At 39.9% G+C, this 27,126-nt stretch overlaps 1 protein-coding gene and 1 long non-coding RNA gene across 13 annotated transcripts in view; one reads left to right on the forward strand and one right to left on the reverse strand.

The window, feature by feature from the left end:
- Positions 1-613: 613 nt before the first annotated feature.
- The window catches only part of AGPAT5 (1-acylglycerol-3-phosphate O-acyltransferase 5), a 60,133-nt gene continuing 33,620 nt past the window's right edge, over positions 614-27,126 (forward strand). For all 12 annotated transcript variants that reach the window (XR_009538246.1, XR_009538247.1, XR_009538245.1 and 9 more), the window contains exons 1-3: positions 614-936; positions 18,381-18,450; positions 23,840-23,955. Coding sequence is in view for 7 of the 12 variants with exons in the window: in XM_060136388.1 (XP_059992371.1) it covers positions 718-936; positions 18,381-18,450; positions 23,840-23,955 (405 nt within the window). In the remaining 5 variants the exon portion in view is untranslated. The remainder of the gene's footprint in view (positions 937-18,380; positions 18,451-23,839; positions 23,956-27,126) is intronic.
- On the reverse strand, positions 1,728-26,502 carry LOC132512628 (uncharacterized). Its single transcript, XR_009538248.1, has 3 exons — positions 26,400-26,502; positions 2,425-2,554; positions 1,728-2,019 (listed from the first exon to the last, which is right to left on the reverse strand). It is a non-coding gene; the product is annotated as an uncharacterized LOC132512628 (long non-coding RNA).

Below are 27,126 nucleotides of genomic sequence, written 5' to 3' on the forward strand. Positions count from 1 at the left end.
AGGGGCCCTCAGGTGTGCAAGCAGGAGGTGGGGCGTTCCCTCAAGTCAATCTGCGCCCAGAGCCGGACCAAGGGGCACAGGGCCGCCCGGGCCCCTCCTCGGCCGACACCCACCTTCAACCCGCTCCGCCCGGAAGTCGCCGCTTCCCTTTGGGGAGGGGCTGGGGGGGGAGGGCAAGCTTTGGAGCATGCGCAGTAGCCAGAGCGGGCAGTCCACGCGTCCGGGCGGCAGTTGCGTGTCGACTGTCAGCACGACTCGACCAATCGGGAGACGAGTTCTTGCCGCTGAGCCCCGCCCACGGAGGGGGACTATGGTAACGGGCGGCCAATCAGGAGTCGTGTTGTTGGCGCGGAGCCCCGCCCCCGGTAGGGGCATAGGGTGACGGGCGAGGGTCATGGGGTGTGAGTGATCCTGAGCTCTCGACCCCCCGAGGGCCGCGTCTTCCTCTTGCCCCGTGGCCTGGAGCAGCGCGCCGGGCCCCTCATTCGCCAGCCCGCCCACCGTCCAGCGGCGGCGCGGCCCATGCGGCTGGGGGCGGAGGCCGGATCCGGCGCGGGCTGGGCGTCTCAGGGGCGGCCGGCGGCCCGGCGAGGTGAGGGGGCGGCGGCGGGGCCCGGCCCAGCCCGGTGATTGGCCGCCGACTGAGGGCCGCCGGGCGGCCGGCGGCGGCGGGGCGGGGAAGAGCCGGCGGAGCCTTCCTCGTGCGGAGCCGGGAAGATGCTGCTGTCCCTGGTGCTCCACATGTACTCGATGTGCTGCGTGCTGCCGGCCGCCGTGCTCCTGGGCACGGCTCCCACCTACGTGCTGGCCTGGGGGGCCTGGCGGCTGCTCTCCGCCTTCCTGCCCTCGCGCTTCTACCAGGCGGTAGACGACCGGCTCTACTGCATCTATCAGAGCATGGTGCTCTTCTTCTTCGAGAACTGCACCGGCGTGCAGGTGAGGCCCCGCCCGCCGCACCTGCAGCCCCTCCCTGCGTCTGGGGCCCTGGGGGGGTCGCAGGCGCATCCCCCAGCTGCCACCCACCCAGCGTCCGTCCCGCTAGTGTAGGCTCGCCCCGCCGTGGCGGGCAGATCCGGCCCCGGGAACACGTGCCATTACGCCGTCCTCCCACCGTGGGGGCAGTTTCACGTTCTCGCTTAGGGTTTGGCCAGGTGCTTCCTTGCGGGTACTCCAGGATTACTAGGTAGCTGCGGTAACGCTGCTCTGCGGCCCCAAGCAGGATCCACCGCCCGCCCTCCCCCTCTCTTGCAACTGCCTGTCTTGCTGGGAGAAGTAGGTGCAGATGAACGTTTAAATAGGGCAAGCAGTTGACAGCTTATGGCGTTTGGTCTAAGAAGATGGTAATGGTTGAACTCAACAGTGCGCTTTTAAAAATCGGACACCTTTTCTTGAAACAGATTGGTGTTACTGTTTGGGCGAGAAGTACAACTTTGTTTTGCATTCTTCCGCAGTACAAGTGAAAGCTGGGCAAGGAAATTAATCCATTTGTTACTGTAGAAGCCTTACCGGAGATAAAATTCTTGCCAACTTTGACTAGGCTTACATGTGTGGCTAATCTTTTGTCTGCTTACTTTCTGTTATTTTCTTTCTCTGTAGAGATTGGATTTGTAGATTAAATTTGTAAAACAAACAAAAGTAGAAGGCCCCTTTAACTCCATTTAATTATTTGAAGTCTCTTACACAGGAATAACAGTTGTGTTTTCCTTCTGTTCCCCAATTTGAAAAAAAAAAAAGAGAGCTTAATTCTTGGTTTTCCTTATATTCAGTTAGTCCTCTTCTTTTCTTTTCTTGGTGGGGATGGGTTGGAGTGAATGGGGTGGCATTATTTTGTCTTTTTGTCTTTCTTTTTTCCCCCTAGAGCAGCTGCTTTCAGCCTTTTGTCCACCAGCTACCATTTTGAATTTATAGTTGCATTGCTGTTGATTCCTGATGACTCTATGCGTTTGCCCCAGTTGGAGGTTTGGGGGAAGGGAACTAGAAGCCAGGGACTGTGTTTAAATCAGTATCTATAAGTGTTTCCTAGGAAAGAAAGAAAGATCGCTTTTCCAGATACTGGTTTCCTGATAATTGACTTTTTCAATGGGCCACATTTAAAATTTTCACTAATTCAGACCAGTCATTTCCCCACTCTGTTCTTACCTCACCACGTTTGTCTAAATGTATGGTTTTATCATGATAAGTATTCAATTTCACATCATATGACAACTGGCCTGGGCTAGGATACAGGATCAGAATATACGACAGTCATTTACCTCTTAGAAAAGTAATTCTACCTATGGCGGGTTTTAAAATTTTCGTTAAAAGCATATAATATGTCCCATGCAATGTAACATATACCATTGAAGTAATTTGTGTTTACCGAGTTTCTTATTTTAAAAAAATGACTGTAAAATTTCACAGTATTTCTCAAATTGTATATCTTACCTTATATTTGTTCCGTATAGACCTCCAATTTATTGTTTGAGTTCTCAGCACATGGTTTTTAAAAAGTTTAATCTGATGATGATCAACGGACACTCAGTTCTAGGATTCCTAACAAACTTCATCAAGGAAACTGCGTGAAATAAAATTTTGAATTATAATTGAGGGCCATCAGACATCCTTTTATAAATACGTGAAGAACCAGTATTCAGTTATAATCTTCTAAATGTCAGAATTCATTTTTCTTTATTAAAAAAATTTTTTTTGTTGCTCTTTCCCCTCCTTCTACTGGAATACACCAAAAACTGATCATTGATATTTGCAGGGCAAAATATCTAGTGATATTTATTTCTAGGCATATGCAACATGCCTCGTCATTAACACCCTCTAAATATTTTAGTCACCATTTTCTTCCTGCTGAAATCAGTACTTTAAAATATATTTTACACTAATGGCTCTGTCTGCTAATCCCCACTTCCCCAAATGCTAACATGATACATTATAACAATCAAAAGTAAAATTTGATATAAAATAAATTTAGTTTTTCAGCTGACCTGCTTCAAGTATAAATTAGTTCAAATAACACTGGAAGAAAAACATAGAATTTAAGTCTAAGATTTTAACGTTTTATATATATAATGTGTTCAGTTAGAATACCCTTAACTTCTCTAATAATTTATACATTTACTTGAAAGATTGTTTCAGTTTCCTCAGAAACCCTCAAGGCCTTCATGTCTAGAGGCCATTTATAACTAGTTCTTTCTTTTGGTAGCACTGTGTCCTCAAAAATAGTCCTAAACTCTTAATGAATTAAATTTGTAATTTGTATCTTGTTGAAAAAGCAGCTAAACTGTTGTATTTGAATGAAACATGTTTATTTAGAATCAGAGAAGGGACCTCACAAGTCCAACACCTTTTTTTTTCAAGTCTGGATTCTTTCTGCATTTCTGCTAAAATGTTGCCCAGATTTTTCTCAAATATCAGTAGTTCTAGATAGAATATAAATTGTTGCTTGTGTCCTTAATTTTTTTTCTCTATTTATTTATCATTCATGTTAAGACCTTTAAAGACCTTCCTACAGTTTAACTGGGAGTAACAGAGCCAGGGAGATCTGGATGTGCTTCTGGGTTTGCTTAAGTAGAATGACACAAACCTTTAAGAGGAAATTAAACATTTCTTAATCAAATGTGATTCCAGTCTAACACAATTTAAGTCTGGCCAGGGAATAGACTTATAAGAAACTCTTAGAGAAATGTAATTAGAACCTTGTTTCTATACTTTCTATAAATATAAATCCTGGACTGCGCAAGACAGTTATTTTAGTTTGCATTTGTGCAAGATTTTTTAAAATACCTTATTTTTCTGTTGTGAGTCACAGGTACAATAAAATATTCAAACACTGCAAAAATATATTGAGAAAGTTAAAGTTCCCCTTACCTACACACACCTTTCCTAGGCCTGCAACAGTTTGGTGTGTAACTTTGGATTTCTGCCAAGAGCTTTTATATAAATGTATGAATTGTGGGAAGACTCCTTCTCCATTTAATTAACTTCTTGGATGGGTTTTATAGTAACACCAAATATACCATAACCTATGGGGACACCTCTGTGCCATTGTTATGGAAAGCAAAAGAAAATATGACTCTATACACAATTTACTTTCCCTCTTTCATAAATTTGTCTAATTTTGTAGAACTGAATACACTGAGAGTGGGCTCTTCTTAAATGGAATTATAAGTTAATTTTTCCTATGATATTTTCTCATTTTATTATGGTTTTTTAAACAGAGGTTAATATTAGTAGTTAGACGATCCAAAACTAAGTAGTAACGTCTCAGAACCCGCTCTTTATTCATTCATCTGATATTGGAGTGTGCCCTGAATTCCAGGTCCTGTGCTGGACTATATGGGATGGAATGAAGAAAAACATAGACAAGGTCCCTGCCCTCATGGAACTCACATTCTAGTGGGACACAAAATATAAGAAGAAAGTTAAAATGCACTGTACTCTGTGACTTTGTTAACCTAGTGGGTAGAGGTTGGGGGTTTGGGGAAATGTCCCTGAGCAAGTAACATATGCATTGAGCTCTGAAAAGGGCCAGTTTGGGAAGTATTGTAGTAATCTAGGTGAGAGATTATGGTCAGAGTCGTGGAAAGAGTGGGCACGGAGAGAATGGAAAAAATCCCAGAAGTATTTTAAGGTAGCTGATGGGGCTTTGTAATTGGATACGGAGTGGAAAGGAGAGGATTGTGTTAGCAACACACCTAGCATTTAGTGAGCGCTGACTGTGTGCCAGGTACTGTTGTCTTATGTGAGTCATCTCATCCTTACCAGATAGGCGCTGTTTTTCCCATTTTACAGATTAGACAACTAAGGCACCCGGAGTTCACACTTGTAATGGTCAAGCCAGGATTTAGTCCAAGGCAGTCTAGCTTCAGGGTCCATTTTCCAAAGATGCTTTGCTAGGTGGTGTGGTTATATTTGTTGAGAGAACAGCCCCACTCTCAAGGTGTGCCTTCTAGGAGTGCCTTCTACTGTAACTGGCAAACAGTTACAGTAGAGGATAATACTGAAAGTAGAGTTTTTGTGTTTATTAGCTTTGTGCTGCAAAGGGAATGTGACTCTGCTGGGTTATTCAAGAAGCCATATCAATTGTTATGAACCTCTGTGAGTTTTTACTTCAAGCAGGAGTAGCATGGTGTGTTAAGGGAAAAGAGGTTCTCAACTGATAACTGAATGAAGATGAATACTCCTAAGCATGGCATTCAAGGCTGTCTGAGTTCTTCCCTGGCCAGCTTTCCCATTCACTGATTTCACTGTAGCCCAACTACTGCTTCCTCACCAGTCCCTCCCCTAAATTACCAGTGCATTCTCAAGAATGTGCTTTTGGACTCCTCTGTACACTTCCTTGCAACTCGGGCAGCTTTTCCTCATGATCTCATGGGGTGTTATGATCTCACCCCATCTCCATGTCAGGATCACTTATATGTCATATTAACATAGCATTAGCTTATTTTAATATATATGTTATCCCCTTTACAAGATTGTAGCCCCACGGAGGTGGCAATAAAGTGGAGAGTGACTTGCCTTGATTGTTCCCTTTTAACAAAAGGGCAGAGCACTCTGCAGGGAACAGTGGTCTGTGTTTCTGTGGAAATGTGGATGAGAATCTCACTTTTAAGGCATGGGGGCTCTTGAATGGCCCTCTAGTTGACAAGTTTTGATCTAACAGGGTCAACAGGTGGACTGAGTCAATTTGCTTTCTTTACTTAATAGATGAGGGGAGAAAACATGCACTCTACCCACAGAAGTAAGACTGAGAATAAGGTCAGAGACCTTATAAAAGAGGGGATTCTGGAACAGCTAGCAATGCAGAGAAGGCTTTGTTTACTTGTCAGTAAAAACCTGTACTTTTTGCAAGTTTTAAAGGTAAGCAATTCTGTAAGCTTTGTTTCCTCTGCTTTGCATGGTCTAGCAGTGAAAACCCCAAATAAGCAGTGTTGCATGGGGATTTAGAGGGCTGTATGTGTGTGTAAGTGTAAGTGATAGTTGGAGGCAGAAAGAAGTGAGGCGGGTGGTACCTGGAAAGGGGAGTTATGTTAAGTGCTAACCACATGTGAGGCACTAGCATTTCCATTGATAAATTAGTCTCTACGCTCAGCGCACAGTTTAGCAGTTAGAAAGAGGTCAGTTTTTTAAAAAAATATATTTATTTATTTATTTGGTTGTGCCAGATCTTAGTTGCGGCAGGTGGGCTCCTTTAGTTGCGGCAGGTGGGCTCCTTTAGTTGCGGCAGGTGGGCTCCTTTAGTTGCGGCAGGTGGGCTCCTTTAGTTGTGGCTCGTGGGCTCCTTAGTTGCGGCACATGGGCTCCTTAGTTGCGGCATGCATGTGAGATCTAGTTCCCTAGCCAGGGATCGAACCCGGGCCCCCTGCATTGGGAGCGCTGAGTCTTAACCATTGCACCACCAGGGAAGTACCCTTTTTTTTTTTTAACTGAAGGTATAATGAGATGTTACGAAATGACAAAATGAGCAAAGAGCTGAGGAAATACAGGAGTACTACAACTGAATGCAAGTGGTTGCTTAACTGAGGGGAGGTGTGTGAATATAAGGAAATGATTCTTCCACGTTAGATGCGATGCACTGAATGCCAGCTCTTCGTGTGCTTACGTGTTGCTTTGCTCTCATTCTTAATTTGTATTTTTCTGTAGGAAAGTATTTTATGTCAGTTTTTCTTGAGTTTCTTATCTCCTTGTGATTAATGTTCAAAGTGAAAGAATTGCATAAGCTTCTAATTTATGGGAAGCCTCATTTGACATTTTTTATTTGGAATTTTTGCAGATAATAATTTTGTTGTAGTCAAAAGATTTTTGGATCTGGGGTGAGAAACCTGGGTATAATTCCTAGTTCTTTGCTATTCTCTGTCAGCTTGAATAAATCAACTTTTCAACTCAGCATTCTCATTCTTAAATGGAATACTTATTGTCATGTTATTTTGTGAAGACTAAATGAGATAATATGTGAAACTGCTGAGCTCAGTGACATCATAGATGCTCAGGAAAAACACGCCCTGTAAATGAGGACAATACAGAGAGACAGATATGACGAATGTATAAAAGGAAGTTTGTGATTTGTATGGTTCCATTTAAATGTTGCATAATAATTATTTTTGTGTACTGATTATTAGACAAATGACTATGTTTATATTTTAACATTGTTTCGGAGGGGCGTCATACTTTTCCTATTCAGGGAAAGGTTTCAAATTGGGCAGAAAAAGACCATAGTTTTGTGTGTATTACGGTAGAAGTCTTGTACTTGATCTTGAAATGATGTATTTCATTGGCACAGAAATACATTTAAAAATCATTTCAAATGATTTTGAAGTGTCATAGAGTGTAAATTATATCTGCAAACTTATTTATGCTGCATTTCTTTATGGCTGCATTTGTATGTAATCAGAGACCTTTTTTTAAGGAAGAGAAATTACATAGATGTTTCTCCTATCCATTCATCATTTAACACGATTTTGAGTAAACAATCTGACTTTGTTGGATAATAATAAGAGCAACAGCTAACATTTTGAGGGACAGTTCCTATGATCCAGGAGTTGTGGCAGGTAGCTTACATGGTCTTGTTTACCTCGCCACACCTGTGGTGAGTAGTTACCATTATTACATTCACTCTACAGGTAAGGAAAAATAGGCATGGGGAGGTTAGGGACTTCTGCTGCAGTTCACGTAGTTGGTGAGGGGATGGGCTAGTGCTCAGGTCCGAGGCTCAGTTTAAACCCAGGGTTTCTGCCCGGGCCCTTAGTGACTGGTGTGCTGTGCATAGAGGAGATAGAGCTGTCTGTAGCTGGGCCCGCAGATCAAACTGACAAGGCCAGATCCGCAGGAGAAGAGGCACACAGATTTAACGGGCGTTGATACTTTACGTGTAGTTTAATATTTTACACGCTAGGGTTTTTACTGGCCCCTCTCAGAAAAGAAGGGGAAACTAAAAGAGGCGGTTAGAGTCAGCGCAAGGCAGTAACCTGTGGAGGCACAGCTAGGTGCGGGAAAGGTGGGTTTGGGCTCCTAGGGCTGGTACATTGTGGGAAGGTCCCTAGGAAATGTATGGTAGATAAGGACTGTTAAGTAAGGCTTGCTGACTCATCTCCGTGCTGTCTCTGATCTTCCTGGTCCTCTAGGAAGGAAAAGCTTTACGAGTGTTTTTGATGTCACTGTTACAAAGTGAAGTTTAGGCCTCCTTTAGGCGGAAAAGGGGAGGGCAGAGAGCTGTGTGTGCTGCTTCTCAGTTGCCCTCAGCTCAAAATAATCCTCATGTCAAAGTGGCATGTTTTGGGGCGGCGTGTTCTGATCCCCTTCTACAGCATCATCTGTATCTAAGGACAGTGAAAGAAGTTTTTTTTAAAAAAATTTCAATGTGCATGTGGAAAGGAAACGAATATTATTGAGATAAATAATATCTCAATTTTTTTTTCTTTTTTTGAAGAGGAAGAGTGCTGTGCCTTATGTGCCCAAGGCGGTGTTGCTTAGATATTCCACCGCGTTAGACACGTGGTTACTTCAGAGTCCATTTTACCACCTCTTCAGGATACAAAAGAGGGAGCTTATCAGATCATGGGAGCAAATCAAAAACAAGGTGAAGAGGCGAGCCACGTGAGAGGAGAGTGTCTGCATTTAAATCCAAGTCTTCTGAAAGGCGCTTTGTCCAAGATAAACAAGCTTGTTTGACTAAAGCAGCATTGTAACTAGTGTGTCAGTCGCAATGAAGATAATCATTCAAAGAGCATTTTTACTGAATTAATAAAATGAAGAGAGAACATTGTTATTTTCCTCTAGAGGGACTTTACATGAGTGTTTTAAAAATGGAGGACCCCCAACTTGAACAATTATGATGACTTAAAATTACTTAGAGAATGAGGAAGAACCAAAAAGCCGTGTTTTTCACATGGCTTGTTCGAAGGAACAAATTACCTGCCGGAAAGTGATTGTAATTTGAAATACATGTACTAGAAGATTCACAGAATGGTGCCTTTAAAACGTCACTGGTGCATTTAAAGTATTTGTTTATTCCCCGCCTCTTTACTGTTGAAAATGAGGTTTAGCTTATCCACTTGTGAAAAATAAACGTGCAGCTTCTTGATTCAGTGAACATCTGTTGAAAAGCATTTGAGTGCTGGGCTCTGGGTCGAACAAGGATGCAGTCCTTGCCCCTGAGGAGGCTGTGGGCCTTGAGGGGGATGTGATGTGAGTTGGAAATAAGGATGCACAGCGTGACCGGGTTCGTTGTAATGCAAAAGGGGGAGAGACTAATTGTGAGGTCTGGGTTAGAAGGCAGGGGGGCTTCGTGAGGAGGTAAACAAGCGGAAAAGCTGATCTAAGATGACTACAACGAGAGAGCGCAGGGGGCTTTTAGGTAATCAGAGAGTCATTTAAGAATTTATTTGTAGGGGCATTTTGTAAGTTATTATTAAATTCAGAAAACACTACAGTTATCTTATTAATTATATACTTGTTAGTAAGATAGTAGTAACTGTCTTATTAAGTATTTTGAGAATCTGTACTCTTAAATGAAAACTTTTACTTGCCCTCCATGTTAGTAAATTTAAAAGCAAATAACCTTTTCACTTCAATGAACAGAAGAAGTTTGATAATTTTAAGTTGGAGTGAAATGCTTTTTCATTGCAGCCTCGGAAATAAATTAAGTGAAGGGCCTTAAAAACTGCATATATGTGGTACATAAACATTGTAACCATGCATTCCTTTCTTTGGATAATCAACATTTATTTGAAGTACTTAATAATTTGCGTCTATTGCAATAAGATTTGCAGTTCATCATTTCATTTACTTTGCTTTTAGAGCTTGTAAATTTTTAAATACGAAGGGCTATTCTTTGTAACTTTTTATTTCTGTTGAATTCCAAACAAGTGATAATGACAAATAAAAAAGAAACAAGAGGCAATCAATCCAAATATCTTCTTTGAGATCCTAAATTATGTTATGTCAGAGGCTTACCATCTTCTTTTGCATCATAATTGGAAATAGCTTTTATTTCAGTGAGATGCATACTGAAAAATAAACTTTAGTAAGTATGAACTATGTATTTATTATTTTCCCTTCAATGGCTAGGAATTAAGATTTTGTTCCTTTCACATTTCGCCCATCTGTTTTGCCCACCAGAATTCATTACTTATCTTACTTTCTCTAGATAACCACTGAAGATCTATTTTTAAACACTGGGCATGTTTAACTTTGTTACTGAGATAAGCTAAATATAGAAAATGTCGATTGTTTGGAAGCCATTTAGGGATGCAGAAAATTATTGAGTTTTACAGGGATTGCAGAGATGGCTTTCCTGCAAAGCTTTTCAGTTCATGTTTGTGTCTGTAAACAAAGTGGAAAACTTGGCATTTTAAGGCCAGCTTGGTATATAGTATATGGACTGAGCCCAAGTAGTGGAGGTGTGGCATCTTAAACTGGTGGTGCCCATTAACTGATCATGGGTCACTGGACAAGGCAACTTGGGGGTTCTGTGCCTCAGCCTGCTAAAGCGTGAAATCAGAGGCTGGACCAGATACGGCCAGACGTCGTTCTGGTGGCAATGCATGTACTGACTATATTCACTGTTGGGAATTGTTTGTCATGACATTAGATGACTGTGCTTATTTTTGTGGTTTCCTTTTCACCCTCAACATGCTTGTTTTATTTTAAAGTGGGATATATTGGGTTTTATAGGAGATAAAGTTTGCAGTGCTATGTTTTCTGTATGATTGACACTGTAAATCTTGTGAGACATGCCCATTATTTAAATTTTTTTAAAAATAGATCTTTATTGGAGTATAATTGCTTCACAGTAGTGTGTTGGTTTCTGTTGCACAACAAAGCAAATCAGCCATATGCACACACATGTCCCCATATCCCCTCCCTCTTGAGCCTCCCTCCCATTCTCCGTTTCCCACCCGCGTAGGTCATCACAAAGCACCGAGCTGATCTCCCTGAGCTATGCTGCTGCTTCCCACCAGCCAACTATTTTACATTCGGTAGTGTATATATGTCCATGCTACTCTCGCTTCTCCCCAGCTTCGCCCTCCCTCCCCGTGTCCTCAAGTCCATTCTCTATGTCTACCTCTTTATTCCTGCCCTGCAACTAGGTTCATCAATACCATCTTTTTTTAGATTCCATATATATGTGTTAGCACATGGTATTTGTTTTCTCTTTCTGACTTACTTCACTCTGTATGACAGACTCTAGGTCCATCCACCTCACTACAAATAACTCAATTTCGTTTCTTTTTATGGCTGAGTAATATTCCATTGTATATATGTGCCACATCTTCTTTATCCATTCATCTGTCAATGGACACTTAGGTTGGTTCCATGTCCGGGCTATTGTAAATAGTGCTACAGTGAACATTGTGGTACATGACTCTTTTTGGATTACGGTTTTCTCAGGGTGTATGCCCAGTAGTGGGATTGCTGGGTCATATGGTAGTTCTATTTTTAGTTTTTTAAGGAACCTCCATACTGTTCTCCATAGCGGCTGTATCAGTTTACATTCCCACCAACAGTGCAGGAGGGTTCCCTTTTCACCACACCCTTTCCGTCATTTATTGTTTCTAGATTTTTTGACAGTGGCCATTCTGACTGATGTGAGGTGATACCTCATTGTAGTTTTGACTTGCATTTCTCTAATAATTAATGATGTTGATCTTCCGCCCATTTTTTAACTGGATTGTTTGTTTTTTTGATATTGAGCTCCATGAGCTGTTTGTATATTTTGGAGATTAATCCTTTGTTGTTTCATTTGCAAATGTTTTCTCCCATTCTGAAGGTTGTCTTTTTGTCTTGTTTATGGTTTCCTTTGCTGTACAAGAGCTTTTAAGTTTAATTAAGTCCCATTTGTTTATTTTTGTTTTTTTTTCCTACTCTAGGAGGTGGGTCAAAGAAGATCTTGCTGTGGTTTATGTCACAGAGTGTTTTCCTCTAAAAGTTTTATAGTGTCTGGTCTTACATTTAAGTCTTTAATCCATTTGGAGTTTATGTTTGTGTATGGTGTTAGGTAGTGTTCTAATTTCATTCTTTGACATGTAGCTGTCCAGTTTTCCCAGCACCACTTATTGAAGAGGCTGTCTTTTCTCCACTGTATGTTCTTGCCTCCTTTGTCGTAAATTAGGTGCCCATATGTGCGTGGGTTTATCTCTGGCCATTCTATCCTGTACCACTGATCTGTATTTCTGTTTTTGTGCTAGTACTGTACTGTCTTGATTGCTGTAGCTTTCTGGTATAGTTTGAAGTTGGGGAACCTGATTCCTCTAGCTCCCTTTTTCTTTCTCAAAATTGCTTTGGCTATTCGGGGTCTTTTGTGTTTCCATACGAATTGTTAAATTTTTTGTTCTAATTCTGTGAAGAATGCCATTGATAGTTTGATGGGGATTGCATTGAACCTGTATATTGCTTTGGTTAGTATAGTCATTTTCACAATACTGATTCTTCCAATCCAAGAGCATGATAAATTTTTCCATCTGTTTATGTCATCTTTGATTTCTTTCATCAGTGTTTTATAGTTTTCTGAGTACCAGTCTTTCGCCTCCTTAGGCAGGTTTATTCCTAGGTATTTTATTCTTTTTGTTGCAGTGGTAAATGGGAGTGTTTCCTTAATTTCTCCTTCTGATTTTTCGTTGTTGGTGTATAGGAATGCTAGAGATTTCTGTGCATTAATTTTGTATCCTGCAGCCTTACCAAATTCATTGATTAGTTCTAGTTGTTTTCTGGTGGTATCTTTAGGATTCTCTATGTATAGTATCATGTCATAGGCAAACAGTACAGTTTTACTTCTTCTTTTACAATTTGTATTCCTTTTATTTCTTTTTCTTCTCTGATTGCTGTGGTTAGGACTTCCGAAACTATGTTGAATAAGAGTGGTGAGAGTGGACATCCTTGTCTTGTTCCTGATCTTAGTGGAAATGCTTTCAGTTTTTCACCATTGAGTATGATGCTTCCTGTGGGTTTGTCATATATGGCCTTTATTATGTTGAGGTAGGTTCCCTCTATGCCCATTTTCTGGAGAGTTTGTTTCATAAATGGGTGTTGAATTTTGTCAGAAGTTTTTTCTGCATCTATTGAGATGATCATATGGTTTTTATTCCTTGATTTGTTAATATGGTGTATCACATTGATTGATTTGCATATATTGAAGAATCCTTGCATCCCTGGGATAAATCCCACTTGATCATGGTGTATGATCCTTACAGTGTGCTGTTGGATTCTGTTTGCTAGTATTTTGTTCAGGATTTTTGCATCTATGTTCATCAGTGATATTGGTCTATAATTTTCTTTTTTTGTGATATCTTTTTCTGGTTTTGGTAGCAGGGTGATGGTGGCTTCGTAGAATGAATTTGGGAGTGTTTCTCCCTTTGCAATTTTTCGGGAGAGTTTGAGAAGGATAGGTGTTAGCTCTTCTCTAAGTGTTTGATAGAATTCACCTGTGAAGCCATCTGGTCCTGGACTTCTGTTTGTTGGAAGATTTTTAATTACGGTTTCAATTTCATTACTTGCGATAGGTCTGTTTATATTTTCTAATTCTTCCTGGTTCAGTCTTGGAAAGTTGTGCCTTTCCAAGAATTTGTGCATTTCTTCATGGTTGTCCATTTTATTGGTATATAGTTGTTTGTAGCAGTCTCGTATAATCCTTTGTATTTCTGCAGTGTCAAGTGTGATTTCTCCGTTTTCATTTCTAATTTGATTGATTTGTGTCGTCTCCCTTTTTTCTTGATGAGTCTGGCTTTATCTTCTCAAATAACCAGCTTTTATTGATCTTTGCTATTGTTTTCCTCATTTCTATTTCATTTATTTCTGCTCTGATCTTTATGATTTCTTTCCTTCTATTGACTTTGGGTTTTCTTTGTTCTTTTTCTAGTTGTTTTAAATGTAGGGTTAGATTGTTTCTTTGAGACTTTTCTTGTTTCTTGAGGTGAGATTGTATTGCTATAAACTTCCCTCTTAGAACTGCTTTTGCTGTGTCCCATCAGTTTTGGGTTGTCGTGGTTTCGTTGTCATTTGTTTCTATGTATTTTTTAATTTCTTCTTTGATTTCTTCAGTGATCTCCTGGTTAGTTAGTAGTGCACTGTTTAGCCTCCGTGTATTTGTGGTTTTTTACGGTTTTTTTCCTGTAAACTGATTTCCAGTCTCATAGCATTGTGGTCAGAAAAGATGCTTGATATGATTTCAATTTTCTTAAATTTTCTAAGGCTTGATTTATGACCCAGGATGTGATCTGTCCTGGAGAATGTTCCATGTGCACTTGAGAAGAAAGTGTATTTTGCCACTTTTGGGTGGAATGTTCTATAAATATCAATTAGATCTATCTGGTCTATTGTGTCATTTAAAGCTTGTGTTTTTTTATTTATTTTCTGTTTAGATGATCTGTCCGTTGGTGTAAGTGGGGTGTTAAAGTCCCCTACTATTATTGTGTTACTGTCGATTTCTTCTTTCATGGTTGTTAGCATTTGCCTTATGTATTGAGGTGCTCCTATGTTGGGTGCATAAACATTTATAATTGTTATATCTTCTTCTTGGGTTGATCCTTTGATCATTATATAGTGTCCCTCCTTACCTCTTTTAACAGTCTTTATTTTAAAGTCTGTTTTATGTGATATGACTATTGCTATTCCAGTTTTCTTTTGATTTCCATTTACATGGAATATCTTTTTCCATCCCCTCACTTTCAGTCTGTATGTGTCCCTAGGTCTGAAGTGGGTCTCTTGTACACAGCATATAGATGGGTCTTGTTTTTGTAACCATTCAGCCAGTCTGTGTCTTTTGGTTGGGGCATTTAGTCCATTTACATTCAAGGTTATTATCGATATGTGTGTTCCTATTACCATTTTCTTAGTTGTTTTGGGTTTGTTTTTGTGGGTCTTTTTCTTCTCTTGTGTTTCCTGGCTTAGAGAAGTTTCTTTAGCATTTCTTGTAAAGCTGGTTTGGTGGTGCTGAATTCTCTTAGTTTTTGCTTGTCTGAAAAGCTTTTGACTCCTCCATCGAATATGAATGAGATCCTTGCTGGGTAGAGTAATCTTGGTTGTAGGTTTTTCTCTTTCATCACCTTAAGTGTATCCTGCCACTCCCTTCTGGCCTGCAGAGTTTCCACTGAAAAATCAGCTGATAACCTTATGGGGATTCCTTTGTATGGTATTTTTTGTCTTTCCCTTGCTGCTTTTAATATTTTTTCTTGGAATTTAATTTTTGTTATTTTGATTAATATGTGTCTTGGTGTGTTTTTCCTAGGGTTTATCCTGTATGGGACTCTCTGTGCTTTCTGGCCTTGGGTGACTGTTTCCTTTCCCACGTTAGGGACGTTTTCAACTATAATCTCTTCAAATATTTTCTCAGATCCTTTCTTTTTCTATTCTTCTTCTGGGACCCCTATAATTCGAATGTTGGCACATTTAGTGTTGTCCCATGGGTCTCTGAGACTGTCCTCAATTCTTTTCATTCTTTTTTCTTTATTCTGCTCCTCGGCAGTTATCTCCACCATTCTGTCTACCAGCTCGCTTATTTGTCTTCTGTTTCAGTTATTCTGTTATTGATTCTTTCTAGGGTATTCATTTCAGTTATCGTGTTGTTCATCTCTGTTTGTCCTTTAGTTCTTCTAGATCTTTGTTAAACATTCCTTGTATTTTCTCAATCCGTGCCTCCATTCTGTTTCTGAGATTCTGGATCATCTTTACTATCATTACTCTGAATTCTTTTTCATGTAGATTGCCTATTTCCTCTTCATTTATTTGGTCTTGTAGGTTTTTACCCTGCTCCTTCATCTGTGACATATTTTTTTTGCCATCTCTCTCTTTTTTTTTTTTAATGAGTGGGGCTGTGTTCCTGTCTTACTGGTTGTTTGGCCTGAGGTTTCCTACACTGGGGTTTGTAGGCTGTTGGGTAGGGCTGGGTCTTGGTGCTGAGATGAGGACCTCCATGAGACCTCACTCTGATGAATATTCCCTGGCGTCTGAGGTTCTCTGTTAGTCCAGTGGTTCAGACTCGGAGCTCCCACTGCAGGAGCTCTGGTCCGACAAGGAGCTCGTGAACCAAGATCCCGCAAGGCATCTGAGGCAGCAAAAAAACCCAAAAAACAAAAAAAAAATAGCAAAGTAAAAAATAAAATTAGACTAGGAAACTAATAGGTATGTTAGGAAGAATATAAAAATAAAAATATAGCTGAATCAACAACCGGAAGGTACATTAGTACCACAATAGTAAAAAAGAGGAGGAGGGAAAAGAAAGAAAGGGGGCGGGGGGAGGCCTTGGCTGTGGAGGGTGGGGCCTAAGCAGGGGCAAGCTTTGGGTGGTGGGCGGGGTCAATGCTTAGGACCCACAGGGCTGGAAAAGGCCCCTGGGGGCTGTGGGCAGTGGGGCTTGAGCTCAAGGAACAAAGGGGCCCAGGCGTGCCCCCCATCCCTGGTCTCAGAGGGCAGGGGACCTCACCTGGGAGCCCAGCAGGCTTCCTGGGCTCCAGTGGGCGGGGCAAACACCCTCCTCTCCTCTCCTCTCCTGCTCCTGCGGTCTGGGAGGGCCCCTTCCACCTGCCTCTCCTGATCTGCCGGGCCTCCATCCTGTGCCCCCAAGGACCTACGCAGCCTGGAGGGGGCTTTGGAGGGCAGGGGATCGGCCTGGGAGCTCACCCATTGTTTAAAGTTTTAGTTTATTTTTCAAAAATATAAAATTATACATATTTAAGGTGTTCAATGTGATGTTTTGATATACGTATGCATTATGAAATGATTACCACAATGAAACTAAAAAAAATGCCTTTTAATAGCTTGTATGCCATTTACCTTAAAAGGCTGTAGTCTCTAAATGAAGCTCAGAGCAAGAAAAGGGAAGGAGAGTCTCCTAGTGGTTCAAGTTCTGTCTTCAGCCTGGGGGCAGGCAGGTCTCCAAAGAGTGGTATTCAGATTGAATCCGTTAAACCACAGCCTTCCATTGTGAATGTCTCATCCACGGAAGTCAAGCCAGAAATACTCTGTCGTGTAGCTGCAGTACTTTAAACCCAGTGCGTGCCACCCAATGGTCTCAAAGCAATTCTGGCTCGTTGGTAGGAAGGGGCATTGCTCACACACCAGGACTCCACTTTTAACCCTGCGTGGATCAAGTGATTGACTTCGTCCTTTTGTTTTGGCACTGATAAGCTTTCTTAATGAAAAACTCTTGAGGAGAAATCTAAACTCGTATTACCTGCATCACACTGTATAGTTTTCTGGGGAAGATATAAGAAATCTCAGTCTGAGTCCCTGGTCTCCAGAACTTTGTCATCTAACTCCGTTTATCTACAGAGAGGTTGGCTTAATGTCTTTTTCTTTGTCCTGTTGTTAAGATATAGATGAGTAGTGGTGTGATCAAAAGATAATCTCTGTGGCTATCTAAAAAGATAGATCTGTAGCTAATTCATAATCTTGAATAATCTGTGATGACAAGATACAGAAGCAAAAACGCCCTGAATAAAAAAATACCACTGTTAGGAGTCATTTCGTTTGAAGTCTTTAAAAATGTACTTCCAATTTCTTTAAATAATTTATTATGAAATATTTGAGACAGAGAGAACTACAGAAAGACTCATAAGGAGCGCCTGTGTACCCACCACCCAGCTAAAGAAAGGAAGCACGACAGCTGGAGTTGCAGCCTGCTGTGTACACCCCGCCCTGTGGTGCAGCTTCGCATTCCTAGAAGCCACTGATCCTGAACTCCCTGTGCTCTGTATAGAGATGTAAAGAGTCCCAATCGTGGGACCAAGTTTCCCCATTACTTACAGAATAAAGTTTTCATCTTTAGCTTGGTATTCAGAAGACTGTACGTTCTGGTTCAGATCTCCTCCGGTCCGCCTGCACCCCTCACCGTCTCTAGGTGCAGCCTGGGTGTGCCGGCACCCTGCCAGGTGCACCCTTACTGGCCTCAGATGCTGCTGCTTCCGTTCCTTTGTTACTCTCTTCATGAACATTCCTTCCTTCACCTTCTCTGCTGAAACCGCACCTAATGAATGCTACTACTGCCTGCAGTTGACAGTTCTTTAAAATAGACTGTATTTTCATAATATCTGCATTTTGTCTCATCACAGTTATTGTATGCACGCCTGTCTCTTCCACTGCACTGTAGACTCTTTGAAGGACGCCGTACCTTATGAACAGTGTTTCAGATGTTGTGAGCAGTCAGTAAAAACTCATTGGATACTGATCATTGCTTTACTTTATGACCATTAACCTGCCCTGCGCTCAACTGCTTTATGGACATGCGCTGTTTATAGTCCCTGAGACTCCTAAGAGAAGTCTAATAGTTGTTAATCATGGGTGGGACTATTCATGACATCGCGTATTTGTCAATTTTTTGACATTGTCATATTTTGTATGTTACAGTAGTACATGTTTTAAAATATCAAAGTAATGTCTCTCTTTATTTTATCTTTTAGATATTGCTGTATGGAGATTTGCCAAAAAACAAAGAAAATATAATATATTTGGCAAATCATCAAAGCACAGGTTTGTATTTCATTTGCATGAAACAGGTTTCTCTACGCACAGTAGGAAAGTAATTCAAAGTAATGTTCTGATATTTTTAAATGGATTTGTTGTTGTTGGTAAAACATGAATTTTCAATGCAGATATTATATGTGACCTCGTATTTTTGTGATTTTAGTTTTTTGGAAAATCAGGAATGTGAAAGCTGTGAATTTTCCTTTTCCCTCTGCTGGGTGTATATAAGCTATTTTCTTTCCTTTTTTTCTCTTTCTTTGAATATTCTTCCTTTTTAAGTTTTGTTCTTGGAAGTGGAATTTGTGGATCATACTGTATAAACATTTTATATTTTTGATTGTTAAGCTGCAGAAAGGTTGTACTGATTTGTGAGTACTCATTTCCTTAAACACAGTATTAATTACTAATGTCTGCAGTTCCTTTTGCTTCTTCAAATGTTTGGGTTTAATTATATCTTGCTCTTCTATCAGAGGAATCACAGAAGACTCTGCTCTCCAGTGTAGCGCAGTATATACGTTAAATTAGCTCAAGGTACTTAAAAAAAACACTTTTTATATTGAAATAATTGTAGATTCACAAGGATTTAAAAAAATACTATGTAGAGTCCATTGACTCCACCAAGTTTGTCCCAGTGACGGCATCTTATACAGTAACCAAACTAAGAAATTAACAGTGGTTAAGGTACTTTTCCGTTCTCCAAATAATTCAGTCCAAGAAACATCCCACTTCATATTTTTTCAAAGCTGTAACTGCTTTTGATACACACTTCCTAAATTCTATTTTTATTACTTTAAAAAATGTAGTACCCAGAAGTTCAAAGCTAAAAACAAGCTGATGAATGATAACACCTGATTGAGAAATCACTAATGCCTGTGGCTGTCCTTTATCTTCCTCCTGTCAGCTGTGTTTCTTCACGGTTACTTTTACTACTACGTATACCTTCTAGAAGGTAAAGAAAGGTAAAGAAGTTGAGGTGCATCTTTCTCAACTTATCTTGTTACTGATTACACTCAGTTTTCTAGGTCAAGAGCTGATGCTCTGAAGGGTGAATAGGAATTTGATGTATCTGTATTTCCCTGGCTTTATTACCATGACTGCTAAGACTATTTGATTTAATTACATTTGACTTTAGCAAAGCAACCAGCCCTGTGGTCAGGGTCTACTTCTAACTCTGACCTATAAAGCAGCCTGACTTCCTCTTTATTTTGACTGTTTCTCCAGTCATATCGGACTTTTTACTGCTCACACAGTCTTGCTATTCCTGTTCTGCTGCTGATGGCATATGTCTACCAGGGTTCCAATATCCAAATAAAAAGGATTTGTGGGTCTAGGGCAGGGAGTGGCTCATGATAGCCCAATTTCCTTTATATTGAGCCCCTGGTTAATTTCATTTAGAGTTTTCTTTCTGTTTAAAGAATTCTCTCTTAAAATTCCTTGTTCAGGTTCCATGCCAACTTTCCTTTTTCCAGGTTTCAATGGAAATAGTGTTCTGCTAACAGAGCTTTGGTACTAGCACAAACCTGTGGAATAAGTACTCCCTGAACATTCCTGGAGGTGGGAGTAGTAGCAATAAAAATAATAATACAAAAATTATTGCCACTGCTGTCATTTGTCTGCTTACTATGTGTTAGCCTTTATATCCATTACTTCAGAGTGAGGACTTCCGGGAAAACATTTGGAAGGACACAGAGTTTTCACGATTCTGTGTTTGGACCTGGAAGGGTAAAATGGGAAGCGTGAGCTCCTTAGGCAGCCCACGGCTGACGTGAAAACGTTACCTGTCTCATCACAGAGAACCAGTCTGCATTCCCGTCCTCTCACCTGACCTCTGAGTGCCTGGACTTTTAGTACCGGCCCCATACCAGTCCGTCATTCGGGGTTAAGAAGGTTGCTTTTTGAATGCTTTAGAAAATCCATAATTTAGGAACATAACTAGATAGTGACTTTAAATTACTTTAGAATTATAGGCTTCAGTTAGAATATGATAGAAGATACGTAACCTTTTCCCAGAAAAATGGGCACATAAAACTTTGCCTAGAGTTTGAGGTTCCAGGGTCCCTAAAGCTTATCCAGGGACATGGCTTGTTGGCCTGCTATGTCTAGGTACCCCTTTTAAAACCCTTTTGAGGTATTAAAAACCACAACCGAGTAATCTGAAAATGTCAGTAGCAGAAAGAGCACGTCAAGGACTGCCGTTCAGCTTAGGCTTCCTTGCTCTCCCTCTGCGAGGCCTGCCAGAATACAAGAGTCTTTCCCTGGCCGGGCAGCCAAAGAATTGGCATTTGAATTCGTCCCTCTGGTCCCCTGTTTTCACTTGATGTGCCCTTGCTGTCTCTGCATTCTTAGTCTCTGTTAACTTATTTATCTCCAGAGTCAGCAAGGCTGCAGTGACCACTATTCCTTCCTCTCGGCCTTCTTTAGCTCTCTGCTTTGGACACTGTACCTTTTTAATCTCACGAAGGTTCCCTTTTCTTGGTTTAGGTGACATTTGTCTTGACTAACAACATGTATGGTGAGGTCTGGGCTGTGGAGTCAGACGCCAATTCATAAGCTATTCTGCAATAGGCTGTGTGACTGTGGGCAAATGACTTAGCCTCTCTGAGCCTTATTGGTCAGGTGTGAGTCATGTCTACTGGTCAAGGCTTTTAGGCAGTTTCCATAGGCTAGCTCGTAATCTCACAGAGAGCCCGGCTCACACGGGCAGCGAACAGTAGGGGTGATGATGATGACAGCTAATCCCGAGGGCACGCCAGATCCGTGTTAGGCGAGTGCTCACATGCAGGATCTCCTTCAGACCGCGCTATGCCCTTATGAGTTGGGAGCTGTTGGCACCTGATAACACAGATGAAAAAGCTGTCATCTTCTCTTGCTGCCTCTCCTCACTGCCCTCCCCTCCTCTCTTCCCAGTTAATGGGAACAACGGCTTGGGCCGGATCACCATAGAAGAATTCTTACGCAGCTGCATTTCTTGATCTCATGCCAGAACACAAAATGTGTGAATAGTTATTATAAAGGTAATACATTAGCATCTCAGCCGTCAGTAACTCAGCTGTAGTCTAGTGTCTCCTATCTGAAACCTAGTTGAGAATTTAAAAAAGTAAAAAAGATAATTGAGTAGCAAAAAATGATGGCACAAAGCTTGTGTCTCTTGACTGCTAAATTAGTTCTTAAAATTTTTCCACTAAATAGTTCAGAAATCTAAGGGTATAGCCAGGACAGTCCGTTACAACATGACATACTTTGTAAATTTTACACTTTCTCGTAAAAGTTATTGGAAGATGTATCCTAGCCTACCATATAACCATGTGTGTTTTAATATAAAAATGAATTTTCAAATTCTTCCACATTTTAAAAAATGATTGTTTCAGGAAAAGATACCAAATCTTGTTTTTAGCCTTGTATCCCAAATATGTTCCAGAATATACTGTAGCCTGGAAACCATACACTAAGGTCTCTGAATTTATTCTGAGTCTGTTTACTTTTACATTAGGTATAGTTATAACATTAGCTTGATTATTTAGTTTCCAAGACATGGTTAGAAAGAAATGTGTTTATCAGTGACTGTTTAATTGATCTGAATTACAGGGAAGGGGATAGGGAGAGGGCTTCTATAGGGAGGTACATACTTTAGAGAAAAGTGATAATTGATAGTTCCATAGAGCAGGCGTCACCAACTGGTAGACACCACTGCTGGGGATCATTTACTACAGGGGAAAATCTTTGCATCACTCTATTTAAAGGAGCCATAATAGGAATTATAGATGTAATCATTGTACCTCTTAAATCATCAAGAAAGTTAATTATGAATGATAAAAAAGATTAAAAAGAAAGATTTATAATAATTGATAAAACGTTTTTGCAAAAGGATAATTTTTAATGTTTAACTTGGCTAATATACTTCTTTAGGATATTCTGTCCAGTATGGTGCATTGCCTAAAGAATATCACACAGCTAAGAGTTAATCTTCCTGTAATCCTGTGGAAAACTGTCCCTTTTGGTTGAAATTTTATTGTTACTCCGTTATTTTCTTGGTTTTTATTTCCTACCAGGTTTTTATTTAAAAAAAAAAAATTTCCTCTCGAATTTGCTCCTTTTGTTTTCATTTCCCTGGCCCTGAATACACTTGTGATCCGATGACTGAATCCTTTCACAGATTCTTACTAATTTTTTTTCAAGTATCCCATCTTCCAGTTCATCTGTAGATACGAGAAAAGTCTCCCTCACATTTCATTTTTTTTTTTTTTTTGCGGTACGCGGGCCTCTCACTGCTGTGGCCTCTCCCGTTGCGGAGCACAGGCTCCGGACGCGCAGGCTCAGCGGCCATGGCTCACGGGCCCAGCCGCTCCACGGCATGTGGGATCTTCCCGGACCGGGGCACGAACCCGTATCCCCTGCATTGGCAGGCGGACTCTCAACCACTGCGCCACCAGGGAAGCCCTCACATTTCATTTTTATCATTTTCATTCTTATGAAGAAATAGGGTAGTTGGCAGCCATTTATTTTCAAATCCAGATCTCTCTGGTCCTCCAGACCCTTTACCGTTTGCTGGCTTAACTTCATTTTATTTCCTCTTGATCTCTTTAAATCATCTCTTCTGTTTGCCATCTTCTGCACAGGTTGCTGGTCTCCGGTTCTTTGCTTTGGCAGGAAGGCTAGTCCCAAGGAAGGGCTACTTCTGTTCAGAATTTGCTCTGCTTGAAAGATCAATTAACAACCTGTTTCTTCCTATAGGTTTTTTGAGTTCTTTGTTGGCACCTCACTCGTGCCTTCTTATTTTTGTTTTTTTTGAACTTTCAGTCATAACATATCTATGGAATTAGAGTCATTAGCAACCTGGCTACGTGTCCTTTGATTATGTAAAGAACACATATGTGCCCAGCATAGTTGTAAGCTTTGAGAGATCTTTGTTTTGAATTCCATTATAACCTATTATTGTGTCCTGAAAGTCATTGGTCAAGATAAAATGTCCTTGCCTCTTGTTGAACATATTGGTATATACAGAATATTTACTTGCACATGACAGCTTCATTTAGCCATTTTTTTGCTTATAATTTCATGTTTTCTAGACGTCAAGAATGAGAGAAGCCTATTTTATTTTGTTCATGCTGCTTTTGGATTACTCTGATGGTTTGTGACTTTTGCATTTTATCCCTGAGACGAGAAGCTTTTCAAGAACCATAAAAACAAAAAAAACAAAAACCAACTAAAAAACTCCACAGAATTTATATTTTGCAAATGTCTGAGGTTGTTTTAAAGTAATTTAACAATTCCAACCCTAATATTTTTCAAAGCATATCCTCATACAGTCTGGTGAAGAGGCATTTTGTGTTTCTGTGGAGGGGATGCTGGCGTTCAGCCAGGGCCGCTTATGCACTAATTGATTCTGTCTTTGCAGTTGACTGGATCGTTGCTGATATGTTGGCCATCAGGCAGAACGCTCTCGGACACGTGCGCTATGTGCTGAAAGATGGGCTCAAATGGCTTCCATTGTATGGGTGTTATTTTTCTCAGGTAACTTTCCCATGCTTCTTTCTTTACATATATGTAGCTTATGAAAATTTTAGATTTTAAAATTTTACATACATTTAATATGAATGTATGAGTTTTTTTGGTTTATTTTTATGGGTTTAATAGTTTATTCTAAATTAATATGATTTTGTCTGGCATTTTTAATGGTGTGTGTTTACATATATATATATGGTTACCCAGATTGTTAAATTAAATAGAAAAAAATGCCAATGTACAAAAACCAAATAAATAGAAAAATTTAAAGACCTAGAACTTGATGGACACTTACCTTAAGAAACTAAAAAGTAATTATCTGTAGGATATAAAAAAATAGTGAGCTATATATGTAAAGTGCCTAGCATGAGTGTCAAGTACATAATAAATATTCAATATATGTTACTTTATGCAAATCCTTTAAAATTACATAATAACCATCAGGTCATGGAACTACATAACAGGCTCTTTGATATTCAGAAGGGGATTACTAGCATTTTTCTATGCCTTTTCTGAATATATTATTTGATATGTAATTTTCTAAATATTAAGAATGAAATTTGTATGGAAGACAGACTTGTTAATAAGACTTTAATAATCGATTAAAGAAGAAAAGCTAAAGTTATGGTGAGCTCTGAAAATATATAAATCTGAAAGTCATCCGCTGGACACAAGACAGTGGTACCACCGATCCGTGCTGCCCCAAGTCCCATGATCAGTGACCCTGTGGTGTTGGAGGTTAGTGTACTTACTGCCCGTCTCCTTTCCTCTTTTCCTGAGTCTTTTAAAGGGAAATAAAATTCATATATATTTTGACAAAAAGTATTTTAAACTATTGGGTGCATGTATAAATGGGAATAGATTAATAAGTAGTGGAATTTATGCCACAAAGTAAAATTTTCTTTTAAAAGGATTTTTTTTTTACAGTTTGTATGAAACAGAAATAATGCTATTCAAAAATAGTTATTTACAAGCAAAATACAAGGAAACAGACTCTCCAGTTTTATATTTCTTATAATTATTGTATTTATAAAATATTAAGTATTTTATATATGTAGAAAAATGCATATTAATACAGACATTCAGAAAACTAAATATTTCCAAACTGCCAACTTGTGAGCATTATAAGGTACAGATTAACTGTAGCATTCAGAACAGAGATCTCTTTGCTCCCTCATCCCAACCAAAAGCAGGTGTTTTGGGAACCTTACTGTTGGGTTAAATTAAAAAATAAATAAATAAAAAGGGCAATAGCGAGCTTTTGCTCATTTAAGCCCTGTGAGTATAACTAGAGATATGTATGACAGCTGTGATTGACCTCCACTCTCTTTCCTCCACTCTGCTTTCGTTTCTGGCTATCTTTATTATAACACTTATCAATTCTCTTTATATCACACACATATACATATTTTGCTTCCTCACTAATCAGGGAGTTCCTAAGGAAAGATACCTGGTGTTCACTTCCGTGGCTTCCATATACCTGGGAAAGCACTCAGATGTTTTTTAATTAAAATAGACTTTAAGGGACTTCCCTGGTGGCACAGTGGTTGGGAATCCGCCTGCCAGTGCAGGGGACATGGGTTTGATCTCTGGTCTGGGAAGATCCCACATGCCGCGGAGCAACTAAGCCCGTGCGCCACAACTACTGAGCCCACGAGCCACAACTACTGAAGCCTGTGCGCCTAGAGCCTGTGCTCCGCAACAAGAGAAGGCACTGCAATGAGAAGCCTGCGCACCGCAGCGAAGAGTAGCCCCCGCTCGCCACAACTAGAGAAAGCCTGTGTGCAGCAATGAAGACCCAACACAGCCAAAAATAAATAAATAAATAAATATATATATATATATATATATTTAAAAAAAGATGCTCCTAGTTCTCTAAAAAAAAAAAACTTCAATAAGCAAATTAAATGACTGGGAAGAAATAGTATGTGAAGAATAGACGTCATGGCATTGAAAGCTTGGGAAAGTTTCACACTGCAATATATGCACTCTTTGGCTTTAATTCTAAAGAGTTAGTGAAGAATGAATTTATTCTCATCAGTCCTCTTAGTTTGGGTAAATAGTGACATACATTCTGTAGAGCATTTTGAGTTTCTTCTCCGTACTCAGGCAAGCCAGTTCATATGTGGAAGGAACCATGACCAGAATCTAAGACCACCCTTCCTCTCCTCTTTATCCTATCCCCTCCTTGCTTCTCTTTATTTCCTTTGACTCATATTCTTGATTAAGACAAAATCAAATTCATCCAGTCAGTTAATTTTACAGATGCGTTCAAATAGTAGAAAGGAGTACAAAAAAATAGCTGACCTGATGCAAAGTTTCAATGAAGTGCACTTATGAGGTTTAATTAAGGCTACCTTAATTTTTATGAAGGTGCCTGTATTAGCCTGCTAGGGCTCTCATAATAAAGTATCACACTGTGTGGCTTAAACAACAGAAATTTATTTGCTCACAGTTCTGGAGGCTGGAAGTCCAAGATCAAGTCCTGGTGTCAGCGGGGTTGGTTTCTCTTGAGGTCTCTTTCTTTGACTTGTAGACGGCTGCCTTCTCCCTGTGTCTCTCCTTTGCATGCACTTGTCTGTGTCCTAATCTCTCCTTATAAGGCTCCATTCCTGTTGGATCAGGGCCCACTCTTATGACCTCATTTATTTTCCTAAAAGCCCCATCTCCAAATACAGTCACATTGGGGGTTAGGGCTTCAACATAAGAATCTCAGGGGGGAGAACAGAATTCGGTCAATGACAGTACGACATAAATATGTAGCAGGGTCAGTTTCTAAAATTTCAAAGATAGTATTTGTTGAAAGGAGAATTTTTAGTTATTCCATAATAAGTCATTGGAGAAATTGAGAGCTAAGATCCATCTGATTGAATTTTTGATTTTAAAAAAATGTATTTTTAAGAAAGAAAGCATTTTTAACTGCCAACAGAACTAAATATTCATGTGTTTTCCAGTAAAATGTCACACACAGTTTTATTTGAATTGTATTAAAAATGTAGGAGAATTTTCAGCTAGTGTTCTCTAGATGCTAACAGATGAATGTATTAAATATAATTTAATTCCTAAAATGTAATTTTATTCTTCACTCTTTGGGAATAAAGTTAACCCTTTTGATGACTGGCCGTTGGATATTTTAATAGTAAATACGTTTTTCCCCTCTTTTTTCCTTTTTTTTCTTTT

The sequence above is a fragment of the Lagenorhynchus albirostris genome, chromosome 21 (genome assembly GCF_949774975.1).
Source record: "Lagenorhynchus albirostris chromosome 21, mLagAlb1.1, whole genome shotgun sequence".
Taxonomy (NCBI): domain Eukaryota; kingdom Metazoa; phylum Chordata; class Mammalia; order Artiodactyla; family Delphinidae; genus Lagenorhynchus; species Lagenorhynchus albirostris.